The following is an 18253-nucleotide window of genomic DNA, read 5'->3' on the forward strand; positions in this document are numbered from 1 at the left end:
CTACGGGCCCCAAAGAGGCCCTTGGGGCCCATACTGGCCCCTACAGACCCCCTAAAGCCTTTACGAGCCCCTAGAGTCCCCTATGGGCTCCTACTGGCCCATACAGGTCCCTACACACCCCTACGGGCCCCTACAGACCCCTACAAGGCCCCCCTCCGCCCCAGGAAAAGGGACGACCGAGGTGCCCCCCCCCACCAGGGAAGGGGGTCCATCCCCTCCCCAGGAAAGGGATGCCCAAGGCACCCCCCCCCAGGGAAAGGGACACTCCAGGTTCCCCTCCCACCCTTCCAGGGAAAAGGGACACCTGAGGTGCCCCCCCCCCCCCCCCCCCCAGCAAAAAGGACACCCAAGGTGGCCCCCCCCAAGGGAAAAGGGTCATTCCCCCCCCACCAGGGAAAGGGATGCCAGAAGTCCCCCCCACCCAGGGAAAGGGGTCAATTCTCAGGGTGCCCCCCAGGGAAAGGGGTGTCCTCCCCCAGGGAAAAAGATGCCTGAGGTGCCCCCCCCCCCCAGCTCCAAGAAAAGGGTCCGTCCGTGTCATGTCCCCCCCTCCAGGAAATGGATGCCAGAGGTCCCCCCCACCCAGGGAAAGGGGTGTATCCCCCTCCCGGGAAAAGGGTCAGGGACAAATAGGGAGTGGGGCGGGGGGGGGGGGTGTCAAGGCAAAGGCAGCAGCTTTATTGTCACAGAAGAGGAAAAATAGTTCCAAATTTAAAATAAAATAGACTCCAAATTGTCAGACCCCCTCCCCTCCCCCTCACCGCAGGGACCCCCGCAAGTCCTCACGGAGGGGGGGGAAGATGGAGACACACATACACACCCCCCCACGGGGGAGGATGGGGAGACCCCCCCCAAATCCTCACTGGGGGACCGGGGACCCCCCCAGCCATCACTGCAGAGAACTGGAGACCCCCTAAGCCCTATATGGGGGGGACAAAGGACCCCCCAAGGCCTCAGAGGGGGGACCAGGGACCCCCCAGCCCTAGATGTGGAGACCGGGGGCTCCCCAAGACTCACTGCAAAGAACTGGAGACTCCCTAAGCCCTCACTGGGGGGGACCAGGGACCCCCCCAACCAAGTCCTCAGTGAGAGGACTGGGGGGCTCCCCCAGCCCTCACCACAGAGAGATGGGGACCCCCCCAGCCCTATATGGGGGGACCAGGAACCCCCCCAAGTCCTCAGTGGGGGGACTGGGGCCCCCCAGCCCTCACTGGAGAGAACTGGAGACCCCCTAAGCCCTATATGAGAGGGCACCAGGGACTCCCCCCCCCCCAAATCCTCAGTGGGGGGGGCAGACCACCCCCCCCGTCCCCCCCCAACCGCAAGCCCCTCACTGGAGGCAGACGGGGAGCCCGTAGGCGACGGGGGCCGCGCCAATGAGGTGCTTGAGGCGGGGGGCTTGGCGGGCCTGGGTGACATGGGGCAGGAGGGGGGCGCCGGGACCCCCCCTCAGCCACCCCTCCAGCAGCGCCTGGGCGTAACGGTCCAGGTCCCGATCCGTCACGTCCCACAGGTTGCCCAGGACCAGGGGGCTGCCAGGCAAGAGAGGAGTGTCAAACCTCCCCCCACAAGACCCTATGGGGGGTGCAGACACCCCCCACAGCTTGGGGACACCCCCCCCAAAAAAAAAAAAAAACCACTCACCAGCCGGCCATGATGTACTTGAGGACGATGCCCGATGCCTCCAGGTCCCCGCGGAGGGCCAGGGCTGCGCTGCTGCAGCCGAAGAGCAGCGCCACGGCTCGGCAATCCAGGCGGCAGATGGCCTGGCCGTCCAAAAAACGGGCCCCAGCTCCGTGCCCCACATAGCTATGGAGCAGAGGAACCCCCCCCAGAATTAGCAGCAGCCCCCCAAACTTAAATATATCCTCCCCCACCCCACCGCTGCAGCCGAAGAGCAGCGCCACAGCTCAGCAATCGAGCTGGCAGATGGCTTGGCTGTCCAAAAAACAGGCCCCCCCCTCTGTGCCCCACATATCTATGGGGCAGAGAACCCCCCCCCCAAGAATTAGCCCCAGCCCCCCCAATTTCATATAATCCCCCCCCAGCCACTGCAGCTGAAGAGCAGCACCACAGCTTGGCAATCAAGCTGGCAGATGGCTTGGCTGTCCAAAAAATAGGCCCCCCCTCCGTGCCCCACATATCTATGGGGCAGAGGACACCCCCCCCAGAGTTAATCCTAGCCCCCCCACCCTTGTTTAACCCCCCCCCCCCAACCCCACTCACATGTAGAGATCGTGCTGGGTGAGAGCTGCTTCCATCTGCTCGGTGCTGGGGGCGACACCAGTCACCCCCCTCCAGCCCGGCTCACTGTGGGGGGAGCAGGTAAGAAAGTGGGGGGGCACAGACACCCCCTAAACCCCACCCCCCCTTCGAAACCCCCCCTACCCACCTCTCAAACCAGTCTCGAAAGCGTTCCTCGGTGCCCGGGAGGTTACGGTTAGGGTTGAGGACATAGAAGGCGCTGGTGGGGTTCATGCCACGGCCCAGCACCGAGCCTGCCCCTTGCTTTTTTTTTTTTGAGGGGGGGGGGGGGAGAAAAACAAGATGTGGGGGTCCCCTAAAATGCCAGGGAGGGGAGGGAGGGGGGGGGCTGGGGGAGGGGGTGTCCTCCCCCATCCTCTCACCTTCTGGGCCAGGGAGTAAGCGAGAAGAAAGCGGAGGGAAGGGAGGCGGGTGACGGGGACGGTCCTCAGGCAGCCCATGCTCTCCCAGGGCAGCTTCTGGAGATGCTGCGAGGAAGAGGAGGGAGGAGGGGGCGAGGAGGAAGGGGGCGAGGAAGAAGAGGAAGGGGAGGGGGGGGGCGAGGAAGAAGAGGAAGGGGAGGGGGGGGGCGAGGAAGAAGAGGAAGGGGAGGGGGGGGGGCGAGGAAGAAGAGGAAGGGGAGGGGGGGGGCGAGGAAGAAGAGGAAGGGGGGGGGGCGAGGAAGAAGAGGAAGGGGAGGGGGGGGGCGAGGAAGAAGAGGAAGGGGAGGGGGGGGGCGAGGAAGAAGAGGAAGGGGAGGGGGGGGCGAGGAAGAAGAGGAAGGGGGGGGGGGGGGGCGAGGAGGGTCTTACCTTATCCAGCACCAGGACGAGGGACCCGCTGCTCTTTTTGGGGCAGGATCTCTTTTTCAGAGCTTTTTGGAGGAGGAGCTGAGCCTCCTGGGGGGCCGTGGGGCAGAGGCTGAAGGCCAGGGCCTGCACGTCGGGGGGGCCAGGAGGGGGGCGGCGTTCAGGATCACCTTTGGGGGAGGGAAGGGGGGGGGGAAAGAAGGGGTGAGTAGTGGCAAAAAGGGGGGGAGGGTGGGGGGGGGCAAGGAGGGGGGAGGCATTCAGGAGCACCTGGGGGGGGGGAAGAAGGGGTGAGTGGTGGTGAAAAGAGGGAGGGCAGGGGGGCTCCCCAAAACCCCCTTCTACCTTAAGGAGGGGGGTTTGGGGGTCCCTCCAGCCACAGGCCAGGAGTTGGGGGTGCAAGAGGGCAGCTTCTTCTTCCAGTCCAGACTGGGGGGGGTCGGGGGGGGCACTGGGGAGGAGGGCCCCCCTCCAACAGCCCAGTACGTGCCTCTCCAGGTTCTCGATGAGGTTCTGTAAGGGATCAGGGTGGCACCTGAGGGGGGGGACCCCCAAATCACCCCGAGATGGGGGTTTTTTCCCCCCCCACCCCCAATCCCAGTTACCTTCATCCTCTGGTCCAACTGGGAACGGCGGAGCCACCAGTCCTGTTTGTCCCTGCAGGCGTTGGCTTCTCTCTGTCCCTTCAAGATGTCGTCGAAGTCCCTCAGGATGGAGCTCAGGGGGACCTGGAAAAGACAAGGAGCCCCCCCATCCCACCCTGGCAAGTGACACCAGCCCCTAAATTGGGGGGGGGGGTGGGGGGTGGCACACCCCCTCCCTCCCTTTCCTGCCCCCCCCCCCCCCCCCCCCCCCAAGACCCCTGACCTTGCTGCGGGCAGTGGGATGGGGATGGTGACGGGGGGGACGTCCTTCTCCAGCCTCGTCAGCAGCAGCGTGTCCCCCCCCGGAGGTTGGCCAAGGTCAACAGGCAGACGGTCCACCCCTGGAGAACGAACAAAAAGAAGTCACCCCCAGATTTTTAGGAACAACCCCCCCACACACACCCCCCCCCCGAGGCCACCAAGCACACACACACAGTCCCCAAAACACATTTTTGGCTGGTGACACGGGGGTGGGTGACACTTGGGCCACCACCCAGAGGGACCTGGACCAGCTGGAACCTCATGGGGTTCAACCAGGTCCTGCCCCCCTGCCCCCTCCCCAAACCAGTACAAGTTGGGGGTGACCTACTGGAAACCAGCTCCGGGAGAGGGGACTGGGAGTCCTGGGGGACCCCAAGTTGCCCCCAGAGTCCCCTGAGGTGGAGGGGGGGGGGGGTCACACCCCACACCCCCTTCTGCTCTACCCTGGGGGGGCCCAGCTGGAGACTGGGACCAGTTCTGGGCTTTCCAGTTCAAGGACTGGGAGCTGCTGGGAGAGAGTCCAGTGGAGGATGAGGAGGGACTGGGGAAAGGCTGAAGGACCTGAGGCTAGAGAAGGTTGAGCTGGGGGGGGGACGGGATGTCTCATCAAGGTGGGGTGTGTGTGTGTGGGTGTGTCTCATCGAGGGGTGGGGGGCAAAAGGATGGGGCCAGGTCCTTCCCAGTGGTGCCCAGTAACAGGACAAAGGGATAATGGGCAAACTGGGAGACGGGAAACTACTGGGGGGGGTGGGGGGTGGCAGAGCCCTGGAAGGGGCTGCCCTGGGGGGGAGGGTGTGTGTGGTGTGTTTTAAGACGGGTCTCCTGCTCTGGGAAGACTCCAGAACCCCCCCCCGGGATGAACCCACCCTGCTCTGGGGGACCCTGCCGTGGCCAGATGGGTCCCCGAGGTGGGGGGGGACACCCCCCTAAAATTTGGGGGTTCTGGGGCGGGGGTGGTGGTTTTCTTACCAGGGGGGATGTGCTGTAGGTGGGCTCGGAAGGCGTCCCCCCCCTCCCTGCCAGCCCCCCCCGGGGCGTCGAAGGCAAAGAGCCCCTGGAGCTGGGTGAGGTGGTGAGAGCGCTGGGCAGATGTCCCCTCCTGCAGGGACAGGCCACTGAGGTGGTCCCCGATGTCCCCCTTCGCCTTCTTCTCTTTGCTGGGGGGGGGGGGAAAGAGGGAATTATCAGCTCAAAAATCACCTTTTCTGGGTTTTTTTTTTTTTGGGGGGGGGGGGGGGGGGTGGGACAGGGACAGGAGGGGACACGGAGGGACTCACTGGATCTTCCTGTGGATGACATTGAGGAGCTGGTGGCGGGTGGTGATGGAGAAGGACTCGGAGAGGAGGAAGGCGGTGGCCAGGGGGTCCCGGTGGCCCAGGGTGAGGGCCAGTAGCCGGCAGATGTGGCTGTAGAGCGTGGGGGGGGGCAGTGGCTGATGCAGTCGAAAGCCCCTTGCAGGAGCTCCTGGACGGTGGCCAGGGAGGGGACAGCTGGGGGGGGGACACACAAAGAGGCAAGGGTCAGGGGTGTCACCAGTATAACCACCAGCCCCCCACCACCAGGTCACCCTGGGCCACCAGAAACACCCCCCCCAGGATGCCCTGGGCCACCAGGTCACCCTGAGCCACCAGGAGACCCTGGGCCACCATGGAGTGCTCACCAGCAGCTGTGGTTGGGGGGCAGCAGAGGCCCCCCCCCTCCAGGGGCAGGGGGTCCCCGCTGTTGGGTGATGCCGGGCCACCTTCATCCTCCTCCTCACGCCGGGGATGCCGTGTCCTGCCTGTGGGGGGGGAGGGGGGAACAGAGCCACCTGGGGCTGGTGACGACAGTGGGGACACCCCCACGTCACCGTCTGAGGAGGGATGAAGGGCAAGGTGACATATCCCCCCCCCCCCCCCCCTCCTCACCTTGGGCTCCCTCCTCTTCCTCCTGCAAGACCTTGAAGCTGACCTCGAGTTCTTCCTCCACCTTCTCCTCCTCCTCCTCCCTGATGGCCCTCAGGACCTCCCCTCCTTTCTCCTCTGTTCTCTTACCGGGGGCCCGGGGGGTGGCTCGTTCCTTCTTCTCCTCGGTAGCCCTGGCTCGGGGGCGACCCCGACGCCCTCTCCGGGGGGGCTGGGTGTCACCCCCGGGCCCCATAGATTTGGGGGGAAGAGATTTGGGGGTACTGGAGACCTTGGGGGTGGCAGACGAAGTTCGTCCCGGTGGAGGATCCTCCCCGTCGCTGTTATCACTGAAGGTCACCTAAAGGTGGTGGTGGGGGGAGACACAACAGGGGGGTGTGACGGGGGTGGCCCCCCCCCAGTCCCCTCTGCCCCCCACCCCAGTCCCCAACATCCCCCCCCCCCCCAGTCCCCAACATCCCCCCCCCCCCCCAACTCACTTTCAGGCGAGATTTGACTCTTCTCGAGGCTTTGGGGGCTCGGAGGAGCTGGGATTTGGTGGCCAACGGGGAGGACTCGCTGAAGATGGTGAAGGGGGTCCTGCAGGCGGGGGTGGCGGGGGGGCCGCAGGGTACGGTGGCCGGGCGGACGGCCACGGTGGCCACCTCGCTGTCCGAGTCCTCGGCCTCGGAGGGTGGCTTCAGTTTCTGGCTCTTCTTCACCCTGGGTTTGGGGCCAGGGGGGGCCGGCGCTGGCTTGGTTTGACGCCTTTGGGGTTGGACCTTGAGGTTTTGAGCCACAGTGGCCACTTGGGGCTCCTCCGGGGCCAACGTGGGCAACTGGAAGGTGCAAGAACTGGCCAAGATGGCATCTGCGGGGTTGTCGTGCTCAGAAGCCCGGTGGCAAGCGGTGGCCACGGCTTTGGCGAGCAAAAGGGTGGCCCTGGAGACCTCCAGGTTGGGGACATGGGGTCTGCAGGAGGCCAGGAGGGTGAACCCCCTCTCCAGCTCCCCCGCCAGCTGGGGGTTGGCCAGGCTCTGAAGGGCTAGCGTGGCACAGACGGTGGCTACCAAATCGTTGAGCAGCTCCAAGGCGGGCAGATCTTGGGTGACGGTGTCCCGGGTGACGGTGTCCCCCCAAGGCTTGTCCCTCAGGAGGGTGGCGAATCGGGTGGCCACGGTGGCACAACGGGGCAGGAGGGCGCGGATTAGCCCCAGCCCCTCGGTTTGGTTGCCCTGGGCTAGCTGGAGGCGGGCATGAGCCAGCAGCCAGCGGAGGCAGAGAGCCGAGAGGAGGGGGTCGGAGCAGAGGCAGCAGGAGCAGGCCTCGGGGTGAGCCAGGAAAGTCAACCTCCTCATCCGGGGGGGTTTCAGCTCGGGGGAGGCCATGGGAGCAACCCTCGGCTCCATCCCGTTCACGGTGGGCACCAGCTCCAGGGGGGGGGCCCTTCAGGAAACCCTCCTCTTCCTCAGGAGGGGCAGAGGGGGGGGGTGGGGGCTTCTTGCCCCCCAGTTTGCCTTTCCTGGGCACGATCTCCTTGGGGCCTTCCAGTTTTTTCACTGGTGTTAAACTCTGTGGGTGAAAGGGAGGAGCGGGGGGGGGGGGTTATTTCAGCATGTCCCCCCTCCCCTACAGAGGCTTCTGCCCTCCCCCGGGGCTGGGGGTGTGGGGGTGTGGGGGTGTCACCCAATGAGCCAAAAAAAGAAAAAAATTACACTCAAGAGTCACACCCCCCCCCCCCCCCCGTACCCTCCTTGGGAGCTGGGAATGGGCTGTTTCAGTCCCAAAAAGGGGGGATTCTTGGCACTGCCCAGGCTGGGGAGGGGGACACACCCCGGGACCCCCCCCAACTCACCAGTGGGGGGACTCCAGGAGGTAGAGGACCTGCTGAAGGTCGAAGCTGCTCAGCTCCAGCTCGTTTCTGCTGCAGCTCCAGCTGCGCCTTCAGCACCATGAAGGAGCCACACCTGGAAATGAGGGGGGCAGGTGTTTGAGAAAAATACCCCTTAGAGCCCCCCCCCCAACCCCAAAAGAACCCCCGGGGCCAGGAGGAAGAAGCTCCTGTCCCACCCCACAAGCTGAATTCATGGGATAATGCACACCCCCCCCCCGCCAAATCCAGCCCAGAAGGGGCCAACCCACCCCCCTCCCCAACCAGGGCCAAGGGGACACAGACTCCAATGTCCCCTCCCGTGGCCACTTGCCCCCCAGACTCTGAGCCAGGCTGTTCGTCCCCCCCCCCCCAGGGCCAACTCAAGCTGAATTCATGGGCTAACACCCCCACACCCCCCCCCCCCCCTCAAGAGCCCCAAACCCAGCCCAGAAGGGCCACCCCCCCCCCGAGCCCCAACCCCCCCCTCCAGCACCAAGGGGACACAGACCCCGATGTCCCCCCCCGTGGCCACTTGCCCCCCAAACTCCAAGCCAAGCTGTTTGTCCCCCCCCCAGGGCCAACTCAAGCTGAATTCATGGGATAACAACCCCCCCCAGAGCCCCAAACCCCTCCTCCAGGGCCAAGGGGACATAGACCCCAATGTGCCCCCGTGGCCACTTGCCCCCCTAAAACTCCGAGCCAGTCTGTTTGCCCCCCCCACCCCCCCCTTCAGGAAGGGGGGGAGGGGGGCCACCAACTCACCAGCGGATGGCCTGCAGTTTGATGGCCAGTTTGATGGTGTCCAGGCAGAAGGCTTTGGCTTTACAGACCACCTCCAGCTGGCTCAAGTGGGCCACCAACTTCTCCGAGCAGGCCAGTATGTCCCCCAGCACCTCCCACTTCAGCGGGACATTGTCCCCTACCAGGGAGGAGATGGGGAGGGGGGGTGTGGGGGGGTGAGAAGGTTGATTTTTGCCGGAAAAAACGGCCGGATTTGGGAATTTGGGGTCTGGGGGAGGCCCTAACTCACAGTAATGGCCAAACTGGGAGTCGAAGGCTGTTGTTTGCCCCCCCCAAATGTCGCGCCCCCCGAGGAGGATGGTGATGCTGCGGAAAATCTTGTGGGCTTCCGAGAGAGCTGCCTCGGGAGTCCTCCAGCCTGGGGGGGGGGGGGGCAGGGGGTGTCACCAACCAAAAAAAAACAACCACACACACACACCCCCAGCACAGAGAGACACCCCCCCCACACCCCCCTCCCCCTTGCCCCCAAAAATGGACTGGTTTGGAGAACCCCCCCCCAAAACCCTCCCCAACCCCTCTCCTCACCCCCCAAAACCAGCCCTGGTTGGGAGAAACCACCCCCCCCCACCCCCAAAACGGGCTGGTTTGGGGAAACCCCCCCCAAAACAAGGGCTGGTTGGGAGAACCCCCCCCCAAAACCCTCCCCAACCCCTTCCCTTGCCCCCCCAAAACTCTCCCCAACCCCTCTCCTTGCCCCCAAAATGGGCCAGTTTGGAGAACTACATACCCCAACCCCCCCCAAAAAACCAGGGCCAGTCAGGAGAAAGGCCCCCCCCCCCAAAACCCTCCCCAATCCTTCCCCTCGCCCCCCCCAAAAGGGGGCTGGTTTGGGGAAACCCCCCTCCAAAACAGGCCAGGGTTTGGGGAAACCCAGAGTCCAAACACATTTGCGGGGAGCTTCGGCCACCCCCCCGCCCCATCACCCTGCTCAGACTTGGGGGGGTGTGGGTTTACCCCCCCCCCCCCCCCAAGACAACTCACCCTGCCTGACGATGCGCTGCCGGAGCTGGGGGGGCAGGCGGGCTTGGGGGAGGCTGAGATAAACGGCCACCAACTGGAGGACGTGGGCTCGCAGGAGGTACCAGTCTCGGGTGGCTTTTCGCAGGGTGGGGTTCTGCAGGAGCCCCAACAACAGGCCCAGACCCTCTCCCACCTGGGGGGGGGGACACCCCCAAATAAAAAACAAACAAAACAACAAAAAAACCCTCTCTATCCACACCCCCCCAGGCCACCACCGAGGGGGGGTGGAGACATAAAGGGGGGGGGGGTGCGACCTCCTCCTGCGAGGCTGGATTTGGGGCAGAAAAGAGGGGGTTTGGGAGGTTTTTTTTTTGGGGGGGGGGGTTTAAAACCTGGTTGTTGGCGCAGCAGAGCTGGCAGCGGAGCAGGAGGCAGGTTTGCTGCAGGAGGATGTAGGACTCGGCGCTGCTGTCACCCGTCCCCAGGCACGACTCCGTCTTCTCCAGGAAAAGCTGGAAGAACAAACCCACCGGCGTAAAGTGGGGGGGGGGGGGCCATCATCCTAATGACCCCCCCCACCACCACTACCACCATCAACTTTACCTGGGCATAGGTGGGACATTCCAGTTGGAGAAGGAGTTTGGTGACCTGGCAGAAGGCACCGGCCGTCCCCAGGCTGTCCCCAAGGGTGTCACACAAGGAGCTGAGCAAGAGGTAGCTCTCCATGGCCTGCAAGGGCTGTCGAGGAAGGAGGGGGGGGGACAAGGAAAAAAAAAAAAAAAAAAAGACCCCCCCCGAGTTAGAGGGGCTCAGGGAGGCTGTTGTCACCCCCCCGCCCCCATCCAAATCCCTTTTTGGTGACGTTACCTTGGCCATCAGTTTGTAGAGCGCGGCCATGAGGCGCAGGGAGGCCACCGTCTCCTCGGGGCAACGTACGGCCGGGACCCCCGACCCCCCCAGGAGCTGCTTCCACAAGGAGAAGGCATCATCCAGGTGTTTGCACACATCTGGGGGGGGACGACAACACAGGGTTGAGACCTGCCCCCTCCCCCCCCCCCCCCAAATTGTTCTACCAAGAGCCCAAAGCCTCCCCTGCCGTGTCCCCACCGCTCTCCGTGACCAGGTTGAAGGCCACGCCATCGTAGAGGAACTTGTCCTCCAGCAGCCGCCCCTCGTAGCCCAGGTCGTTGTGCTCGAAGTCCTCCGTGGTCTTCGTCCCCAGAGCTTTGAGCCTTTGGTCTCTCTCGATGCCCTAAAATGTAGGGGAAGGGGGGGGGGAACACGGGGGGGAGAGGGGATGACAAGGCAGCGGTGACACCCATTGAGGGCCACCACAGGGTTTCCAGTAGGGTCTGGGTGGCTTTTGGTGGCCCCAGCAAGTCTGAGGGCACCACGTATCCAGAACCCCATGATTCCAGCTCAGGACCCATTTTGCCCCCCCCCCCATCCCCCCCATAAAGGGGGACAAGGCAGTGGTAACATCCATTGAGGGCCACCACAGGGTGTCCAGTAGGATCTGGGTGGCTTTTTTGATGGCCCCACTGAGTTGCCACAAGGCTTGAAGGCACCACACGTGCCCAGAACCCCTTGATTTCAGCTCAGGACCTATTTTGGCCCCTCCCAACCCCCCCGGAAGGGGGACAAGGCAGTGGTGACACCCATTGAGGGTCACCATGGGGTTCCCAGTAGGTTCTGGGTGGCTTTTGGTGGTCCCAGTGAGTCCTGAGGGCACCAGACGTGCCCAGAACCCCGTGATTCCAGTTCAGGACCCGTTTTGGCCCCCCCATTTTGCTGCTAGCCCCACCCCTCACCTTCTCCAGCTTGGACTCCAGGGTGCAGATGTAGAGCCAGAGCAGAGCCTGCGCCCGGTCGTCCAGGAGCTGGTCCCTGTTCTGGGAGTTACTGGGCACCAGTTCCAGCAGCCGAAGGGATTCCCGCACCGAGTCCAGGGGGGACCTGCCAGAGAGAGAGAGAGTGGGATCAGAAACACCCTCCTGCCCACCCCAAAACCCCCCCCAAAAACTCTTCCCCCCCCCGCAGAACACTGGAGGATTCAAAGGGGGGGGACAAACACACCCCAGGACCCCCCCAAACTCCCCCCTCAAAAAAACCTCCCAAATCCCTGGAGGATTCAAAGGGGGGGGGAGGGACAGGGGGACAAACACACCCTAGGACACCCCCCACCCCCTCCCCCCCCCAAAATAAAAAACCCAAACCCCTGGAGGATTTGAAGGGGAGCGACAAACACACCCCCAAACTCCCCCCTCAAAAGACCCCCCCAAACCCCTGGAGGATTCAAAGAGGGGGGACAAACACACCCCAGGAGCCCCCCTAAAAAAAAAAAACCCAAACCCCTGGAGGATTCAAAGGTGAGGGACAAACCTCAAAGGGGGGGGGGAACGACGACGACACACAAACACACCCCAAAACCCCCCCACTCAAACCCCTGGAGGATTTGAAGTGGGGAGGGGGGGGGGGTGGGACGACACACCTACCCCAGGACCCCAAATAGAGCAATAACACTCCGTGCCCTTAAAACCTCCCCGCTGCGGGAGGGGGGGGGGACTTTAGTGCTCCTTGGGGACATTTTTTGGGGGGGTGGGGGTCCCGAACTTTGGGGTGGGGGGTGCCCACTCACCATTCTGTTTGCTGGGGGTACGTGTGGTAACACAGGAGCTGGGCCAGTTCCCTCAGCCCCACGGCGCGGGGGTGGAGGCGGCCGCTGTGGGGGGGGCACAGCTCCAGGAGGTGGCAGAGGGTGTCGTACCGCTCCTGCCCCGTCTCCCCCCGCACCCCCTTGTAGGCCCTTAACTCCCCCAGGAGAAGGGTCACCAGGGTCTCCTCCCCCAGGGAACGGCCCTTCAGGGCATCTCGGAGGGTCCTGGGGGGGGAAGGAAAAAAAAAAAAAGGGGGGGGGTGTCAATGGGGGGTTGGGGGGATGTCTCATGGGGGGAAGATGGAAGCTCTTGGGGGGGGCTGGGAATGTCTCCTGGGGGGGAACAGAAGCCATGGGGGGGGTGGGAATGTCTCCTGGGAGGGGGGAAATGGGAGCCGTGGGGGGGGGTGGTGGTGGGAATGTCTCCTGGGGGGGGAAATGGGAGCTGGGGGGGGGGGTGGTGGGAATGTCTCCTGGGGGGGGAAATGGGAGCTGGGGGGGGGGGTGGTGGTGGGAATGTCACTCAGGGGGGGAAACTGGAGCTGGAGGGAATGGGGGGTGGGAATGTCTCCTGGGGGGGAGGAAATGGGAGCCATGGGGGGGTGGCAACATCTCCCAGGGGGGAAAAAGAAGTCATCGGGGGGGGGCAGGAACATCTGCCAAGGGGGGGGAAACCAAGAGCTCTTGGGGGAAAGCAGGAGCTATGGGGGGGTGGGAACATCTTGCACTGGGGGAGGGGGGGGAAATCGGAAAAACATCACTGTTTGCTTCGGGGAGGGGGGGGGACACACAAATGGTGTCCCCCCCCGCACACCCGGCAGCTCTCAAGGTCTCACCGCAGCCGTATCTCCTCCTCCCCGCGTTTCCTGGCCTCTGTTTTGACTCGGACCCAGAGGGCGAGGGGCTCGGCCAACAGGTGGCCCCCCCGGCCCCCCAGGGCCACCAGCCACCCCACCACGCTCTCCAGGGCTCCTTCCAGTCTGCCCAGTTTGCGATAGTTCTCCACCCGCAGCCTGAAGCACTTGTGGAGCTGGGGGAATGAGCGGAAAAGCGGCTTTAGCACCCCAAAAAAGAGCAGGAATTCTCTGCCCCCCCCAATATTCCCTGTGTCCCCCCACGTCTCCCACCATCTCCCATGTCCCAAATGTCCCCCCACATCCCCCCATATCCCCTACGTCCCCCCACGTCCCTCATGTTCCCTCGTGTCCCCCATGTCCCTCTGTATTCCCTATGTCCCCCTATATCCCACATCACCCCCTTGAACCCCATGTCCCCCCTTGTCCCCCCCTGTAACCCATATCCCCCCATATACCCTGTGTTCCCTATGTCCCCCATCCCCTGTGTTCTTCCCTGTCCCCCCATATCCCTCGTGTTTCCCATGTTCCCCCTGTTCCCTGTCCCCCCATCCTCCCCGTCCCTCCATATCCCCCCCATTCCCTATGTCCCCCCCTCTGTCCCCCGTGTCCCCCTCTGTCCCCCCACATCCCCTGTGTTTCCCGTGTCCCTCCATCCCTTGTGTAACCTCCATCCCCCATGTCCCCCCATATCCCCCTCTGTCCCCCCACATCCTCCCACATGAATTCCCTGCTTTTCCGACTGGGGAAAAAAGCAGGGAATTGGGGCAGTTCCAGGAGAAAAAACCCAGTCTCATCCTCTCCCAGTCCCAAACTGGGACTGGGGGGAGGGGCAGTTCCAGCACGGTTTTGGGGGTGCACTCACCGACTCCGGGGGGATTTGGGGACAGGAGTAGGGATCCGTCACCTCCAGGTGCTGGCAGAGGAGCCGGGAGACGGCGATGGCCTCCTCGTGGAGGTCGAGGCGGTAGAAGATGTAGCTCAGCTTGAAGGTGCAGAGCACTGCCGGAGGGGGGGATGACACAGTGGCCCGTCCCTCTCTGTCCCCTTGTCACCCCCACCAAGACACACACACCACACACACACCCCCCGGGGTGGGGGGGACAGGGACTCGGGTTTGGTGCCCACTGACCGGTGACATCGAGGTACTTGGCTCGTTCGCTCTCGGGGAGCCCCTCCAAAGCCTCCACCATCCAGGCCACGCTCTTCCCACAGCCCTCCAGTAGCTGCTCCAGTCCTGACCAGTGCCCCCCCGGCAACGGCTGTGGGCAGAGGAAGAGGGTGGGTGGTAAGAGACACCTTCCCCTGCCCCCCCCCAGGGTGGCTTGAGAGGCCCCTTCCAACCCCAGAAGACACCCAGAACCTCAAGGGTCCTACCCTTGGATATTGGGGACCCCTGGGGACCCCCAAACCACCCACCCCCCCCAGCCAAAGCAGGGCCCCCCAGAGCAGGGCAGGTTCATCTGGGGGGGGGGGGCGGTCTGGAGTCTCCCCAGAGGAGGACACACACAGACCCCCCCACCGGCCACCACCCCAGGCAGCCTCTTCCAACCCCCCCAGTAGTTTCCCATCTCCCAGTTTGCCCATTATCCCTTTGTCCTGTCATTGGGCACCACTGGGAAGGGTCTGGCCCCCTCATCGAGACACACCCCCCAGCCTTCTCTTCTCCAGCCCCAGGTCCTTCAGCCTTTCCCCAGTCCCTCCTCATCCTCCGCTGGATTCTCTCCCAGCAGCTCCCAGTCCTTGAACTGGAAAGCCCAGAACTGGTCCCAGTCTCCAGCTGGGCCCCCCCCCAGGGCAGAGCAGAAGGGGGTGTGGGGGTGTGACCCCCCCCTCCACCTCAGGGGACTCTGGGGGCAACTTGGGGTCCCCCAGGACTCCCAGTCCCCTCTCCTGGAGCTGGTTTCCAGTACATCACCCCCAACTTGTACTGGTTTGGGGAGGGGTGGGGGGGCAGGCAGGACCTGGTCGAACCCCATGAGTTTCCAACGGGTCCAGGTCCCTCTGGGTGGTGGCCCAAGTGTCACCCACGCCTGTGTCACCAGCCAAAAATGTGTTTTGGGGACACTCTGTCATCCCCCCCCCCCCCCAGGTCCTTAATGGATATATTGGACTGGATCCAGTATAGACCCCTGGGGGGGCCACCAGTTGTTGGGGACCTCCAAACTGGACCCCGATGACGCCCCTCTGAGTCTTTCAACAGGTTGTCCATCCACCCTCCCACCACCACCGTCCTCTCCTCCGCCCCCAGGCTTCCTCAGCTGGTCTATGGGGACAGGGGACCGTCCCCTCTGTCACCTGGGGGTGACAGTGCCACCCGAGGGGGGGGGGGGGGGCAGGGACAGCGCCACCCCTGCGTCACCTGGGGGCCCTGGAAGGCGTCGTAGGTGAGGGTGGCGAAGAGCTGGATGCTGCGGTAGAGAAGCTGCTTCACCATCAGCTTGGCTTTGACCTTGTCAGGAGGAACCTGAGGAGGGAGACAAAAAAAAAAAACCAACATGAGGAGAAAAAGGTGGCTTTTGGGGAGGGGGTGGGGGACTGGGTGACACCGTGCCCCCGCTGCTGGGGACAGGGACACCCCATGGTTGGTGAAGAACCCCTCCCAGCCCCGTTCCTCACCCTCTCCAGCAGCCGGCGCAGGAGGAGGCAGTGCCCTTGGGTGAAGGCGCAGAGCCCCGGCGTGTCCCCCCTCCCCAGGGGCCGCTCTTTGCTCCTCTTCGCCAGCTCCCCCAGGCAGGTGACAAGGAGCTGGCAGCTCTCGGCCAAGACCCCCAAAAAGGGCTCGGTGACCACTTCCGCCTCCCCCAGGGCCACCGCCGCCCGGGAAAAGAGAGACCCGCTTTGCCCCACGCTCCCGGCCAGGGCTTGGCTCAGCTGGACCCCCGTCTCCAAGAGGGTCAGGGGGTCACCGAAAGATTTGGTGGCCCTTAAGAAGTCCCTGGCTTCTTTCACCGCCTTCTCGGCCTCCCGGAACCAGCCGCTCTTGCAGAGGTGCCGACATCGCTCCAGGGTGAGCTCGAAGAAACAGAGGCACCGCCGGAGGCCAGGGGGGTCTCTCCTGGGGGGGTCCCTCCCCCCAGTCCCCTCCCACAGCGGGGCCAGCAAAAAATCCCCGATTTGGCGGGCCAGGAAAGCCGGGGAGGGCGACTGTTGGGCTTGGTACAAAGCGGCAGCAGTAGCCGCTTGCTGGGCCGTCTGGGAGTTAAAAAAGGGGGGCTGGGGGGGGGTGGAAGGCACCCCCCCCTCCTCCTCTTCCTCCTCCAGCAGCAGGAGGAAGCGCAGGGCTCGGAGTCGGACGGAGAGGACGCCTCTGCCTTCTTCTCGGGGCCGGTCGGGGTGGGCTAGAACGTCAGCCCCTTTCCAGAGGAGGCTGTAGGTGTTATAAGCAATGGCCACAAAGTCTTTGGAGGCAGTAGCCCGGTTGGGCTGGTAGCCCATTAGCCGGCCACGGAGGAGATCGGCCGCCCTCCAGCAGGCATCGACACTGCCCCGGGCGGCAGCGTTCTTCAGCAGATGGTAGAGGATCTTCTCTAAGTAGAGGGGAGGGGGCTGCGAGGAGGAGGAAGAGGAAGAAGAGGCAGCCAGGTAGCCCTGGCAAGCTTCCTCGGCTAGCGTTACCAGGCTGGTGGCCCGTTGATGGCAACCCCCGGGCTGGGCCATGAGCTCCACGCAAAGCCGTAGGATCCTGTCACACACCCGGCGCTGCTGCAGGCGGGAGCCATCCCCCCGGGAAGATTCCTGGTGGTGGAGGGGAAAAAAAGGAGGGTGTCAGACCCCCCCCCAGCACCCCACCCCAGAGGAAGGTATCGTGTCCCCCCCAACTCACCCGTAGCTCGGTGAACAGCTTGGTGATGTCCATCTTGGGGGTGGAATCAGCTCCTCCGAGGGGCTTCATACGTGACACCAGGCTGGCGGCTGGGGCGGGCTTATTGGGATGTGGAGGGGGGCATAAGGGAAGGTGTGGGACACCCCCCCAGCCCCCCCCCCCCCCCCACACTCACAGCCCTCCCTTCCCCTCAGTGCTTGCAGGCAACTCCCAGCCCCACTCTTCAGCCCCCTCCAGCCCCTAGCCCCAACTAGGCCTCACCCCCACACACAGCCCCACTCCAGGCCCCCCCCAACTAGGCCTCACCCCCCTCACCCAGCCCAACTCCAAGCCCCCCCCAACTAGGCCTCACCCCCCCACCCAGCCCCACTCCAGGCCCCCCCCCTCCCAGGCCTCAGCTACACCCCCACTTCCAGCACCCCTAGAGCTCAGCAGCCCCCCCACCGCCCCACTCCAGGCCCCCCCTAGGCCTCACTCCCCCCCCCAACTAGGCCTCGGCACACCCCTAGACCTCACTCCCCTCCAGCCCCAGCCCCGCTCCCAGCTCGGCAGCCCCCCCCCCCCCCCCCCGAGGCCTCACCCCCTCCAGCCCCACTCCCAGCACCCCCAGAGCTCGGAAGCCCCCCCGCCTTCCCCCCCCCCCCCCCCAGCTCTCACCTCCCTCCGCCGCCGGCGTTGTGTGCAGGCCGCGTCGCGCGCCCCGTTCAAATGCGCCCCCGCCGGCCAATCAGGGCGCGGTGCCGGTAGGGGCGGGGGCCGGCCGCGCGGGGCACGCCGGGAGTTGTAGTCCCCGCAGCGGGAGGAGGGGGAGGCTGCGCATGCGCACGGCGCCCCCGTGCGCTGCCGTGCGGGGACGGGGGGGGGTCCCCCGCTTCTGTCCCATAGATGCCCCCCTCCCCCGCCCCATAGATTTCCCCCCTCCGCCCCATAGATCCTCCCTGTGCTGGCCCCACAGGCCTGGCGCCTATACAGCCCCCCCAGCCCCATATATCCCCCACCACCCCATACACCCCCCCTCCCCCCGCCCCAGCCCAGGGGTCGCAGGAGATTAGTGGGGGGGGTCACAGGGGCAGCCCCCCCTCACTCCCACAGGGGGACCCCCCAAATTCCTGTGCCGACCCCCCCCCCGATGCCTTGGTCCCCCCGTGCAATTGCCCCCCCCGTTTGTGCAACTGTCTCCCCCCCCGTGAAATTACCCCCCCTCCTTGTGCAATTGCCCCCCCGTGAAATTGCCCCCCCCCTCCTTGTGCAATTGCCCCCCCTGTCCAATTGCCTCCTCGCCCAACCCCGGAGGGGGGAGTCCAGGGTTGGGGGGGGGGGCAGGACAGACACCCCCCCCATGTTGGGGGGGGCCCATACTCACCGCAGCCGCCGGTGCCGGCCCGGGGGGGGGGAGTCCCCGGGGGAGGGTTGGGGGGGGGGGTGGTTCGGGCCCCCCCCCC

The 18253-nt window shown here is 64.9% G+C and overlaps 1 protein-coding gene across 1 annotated transcript; it reads right to left on the reverse strand.

The window, feature by feature from the left end:
- Positions 1-1330: 1330 nt before the first annotated feature.
- Positions 1331-16844, reverse strand: ESPL1 (extra spindle pole bodies like 1, separase). Its single transcript, XM_074164830.1, is given in 34 exon segments — positions 1331-1532; positions 1645-1809; positions 2227-2310; positions 2393-2508; positions 2628-2732; positions 3057-3190; positions 3193-3223; positions 3399-3566; positions 3659-3781; positions 3914-4038; positions 4928-5115; positions 5236-5377; positions 5380-5448; positions 5619-5738; positions 5866-6202; positions 6342-7283; positions 7285-7411; positions 7697-7761; positions 7763-7808; positions 8477-8633; positions 8745-8873; positions 9497-9668; positions 9868-9987; positions 10079-10213; positions 10343-10482; positions 10583-10727; positions 11287-11431; positions 12114-12356; positions 12968-13161; positions 13851-13987; positions 14118-14247; positions 15348-15452; positions 15605-16723; positions 16812-16844. Coding segments are annotated over 34 exon segments (6393 nt in total).
- Between the last annotated feature and the right edge of the window lie 1409 nt (positions 16845-18253).

Source organism: Numenius arquata, chromosome 29 (genome assembly GCF_964106895.1).
Source record: "Numenius arquata chromosome 29, bNumArq3.hap1.1, whole genome shotgun sequence".
NCBI lineage: Eukaryota > Metazoa > Chordata > Aves > Charadriiformes > Scolopacidae > Numenius > Numenius arquata.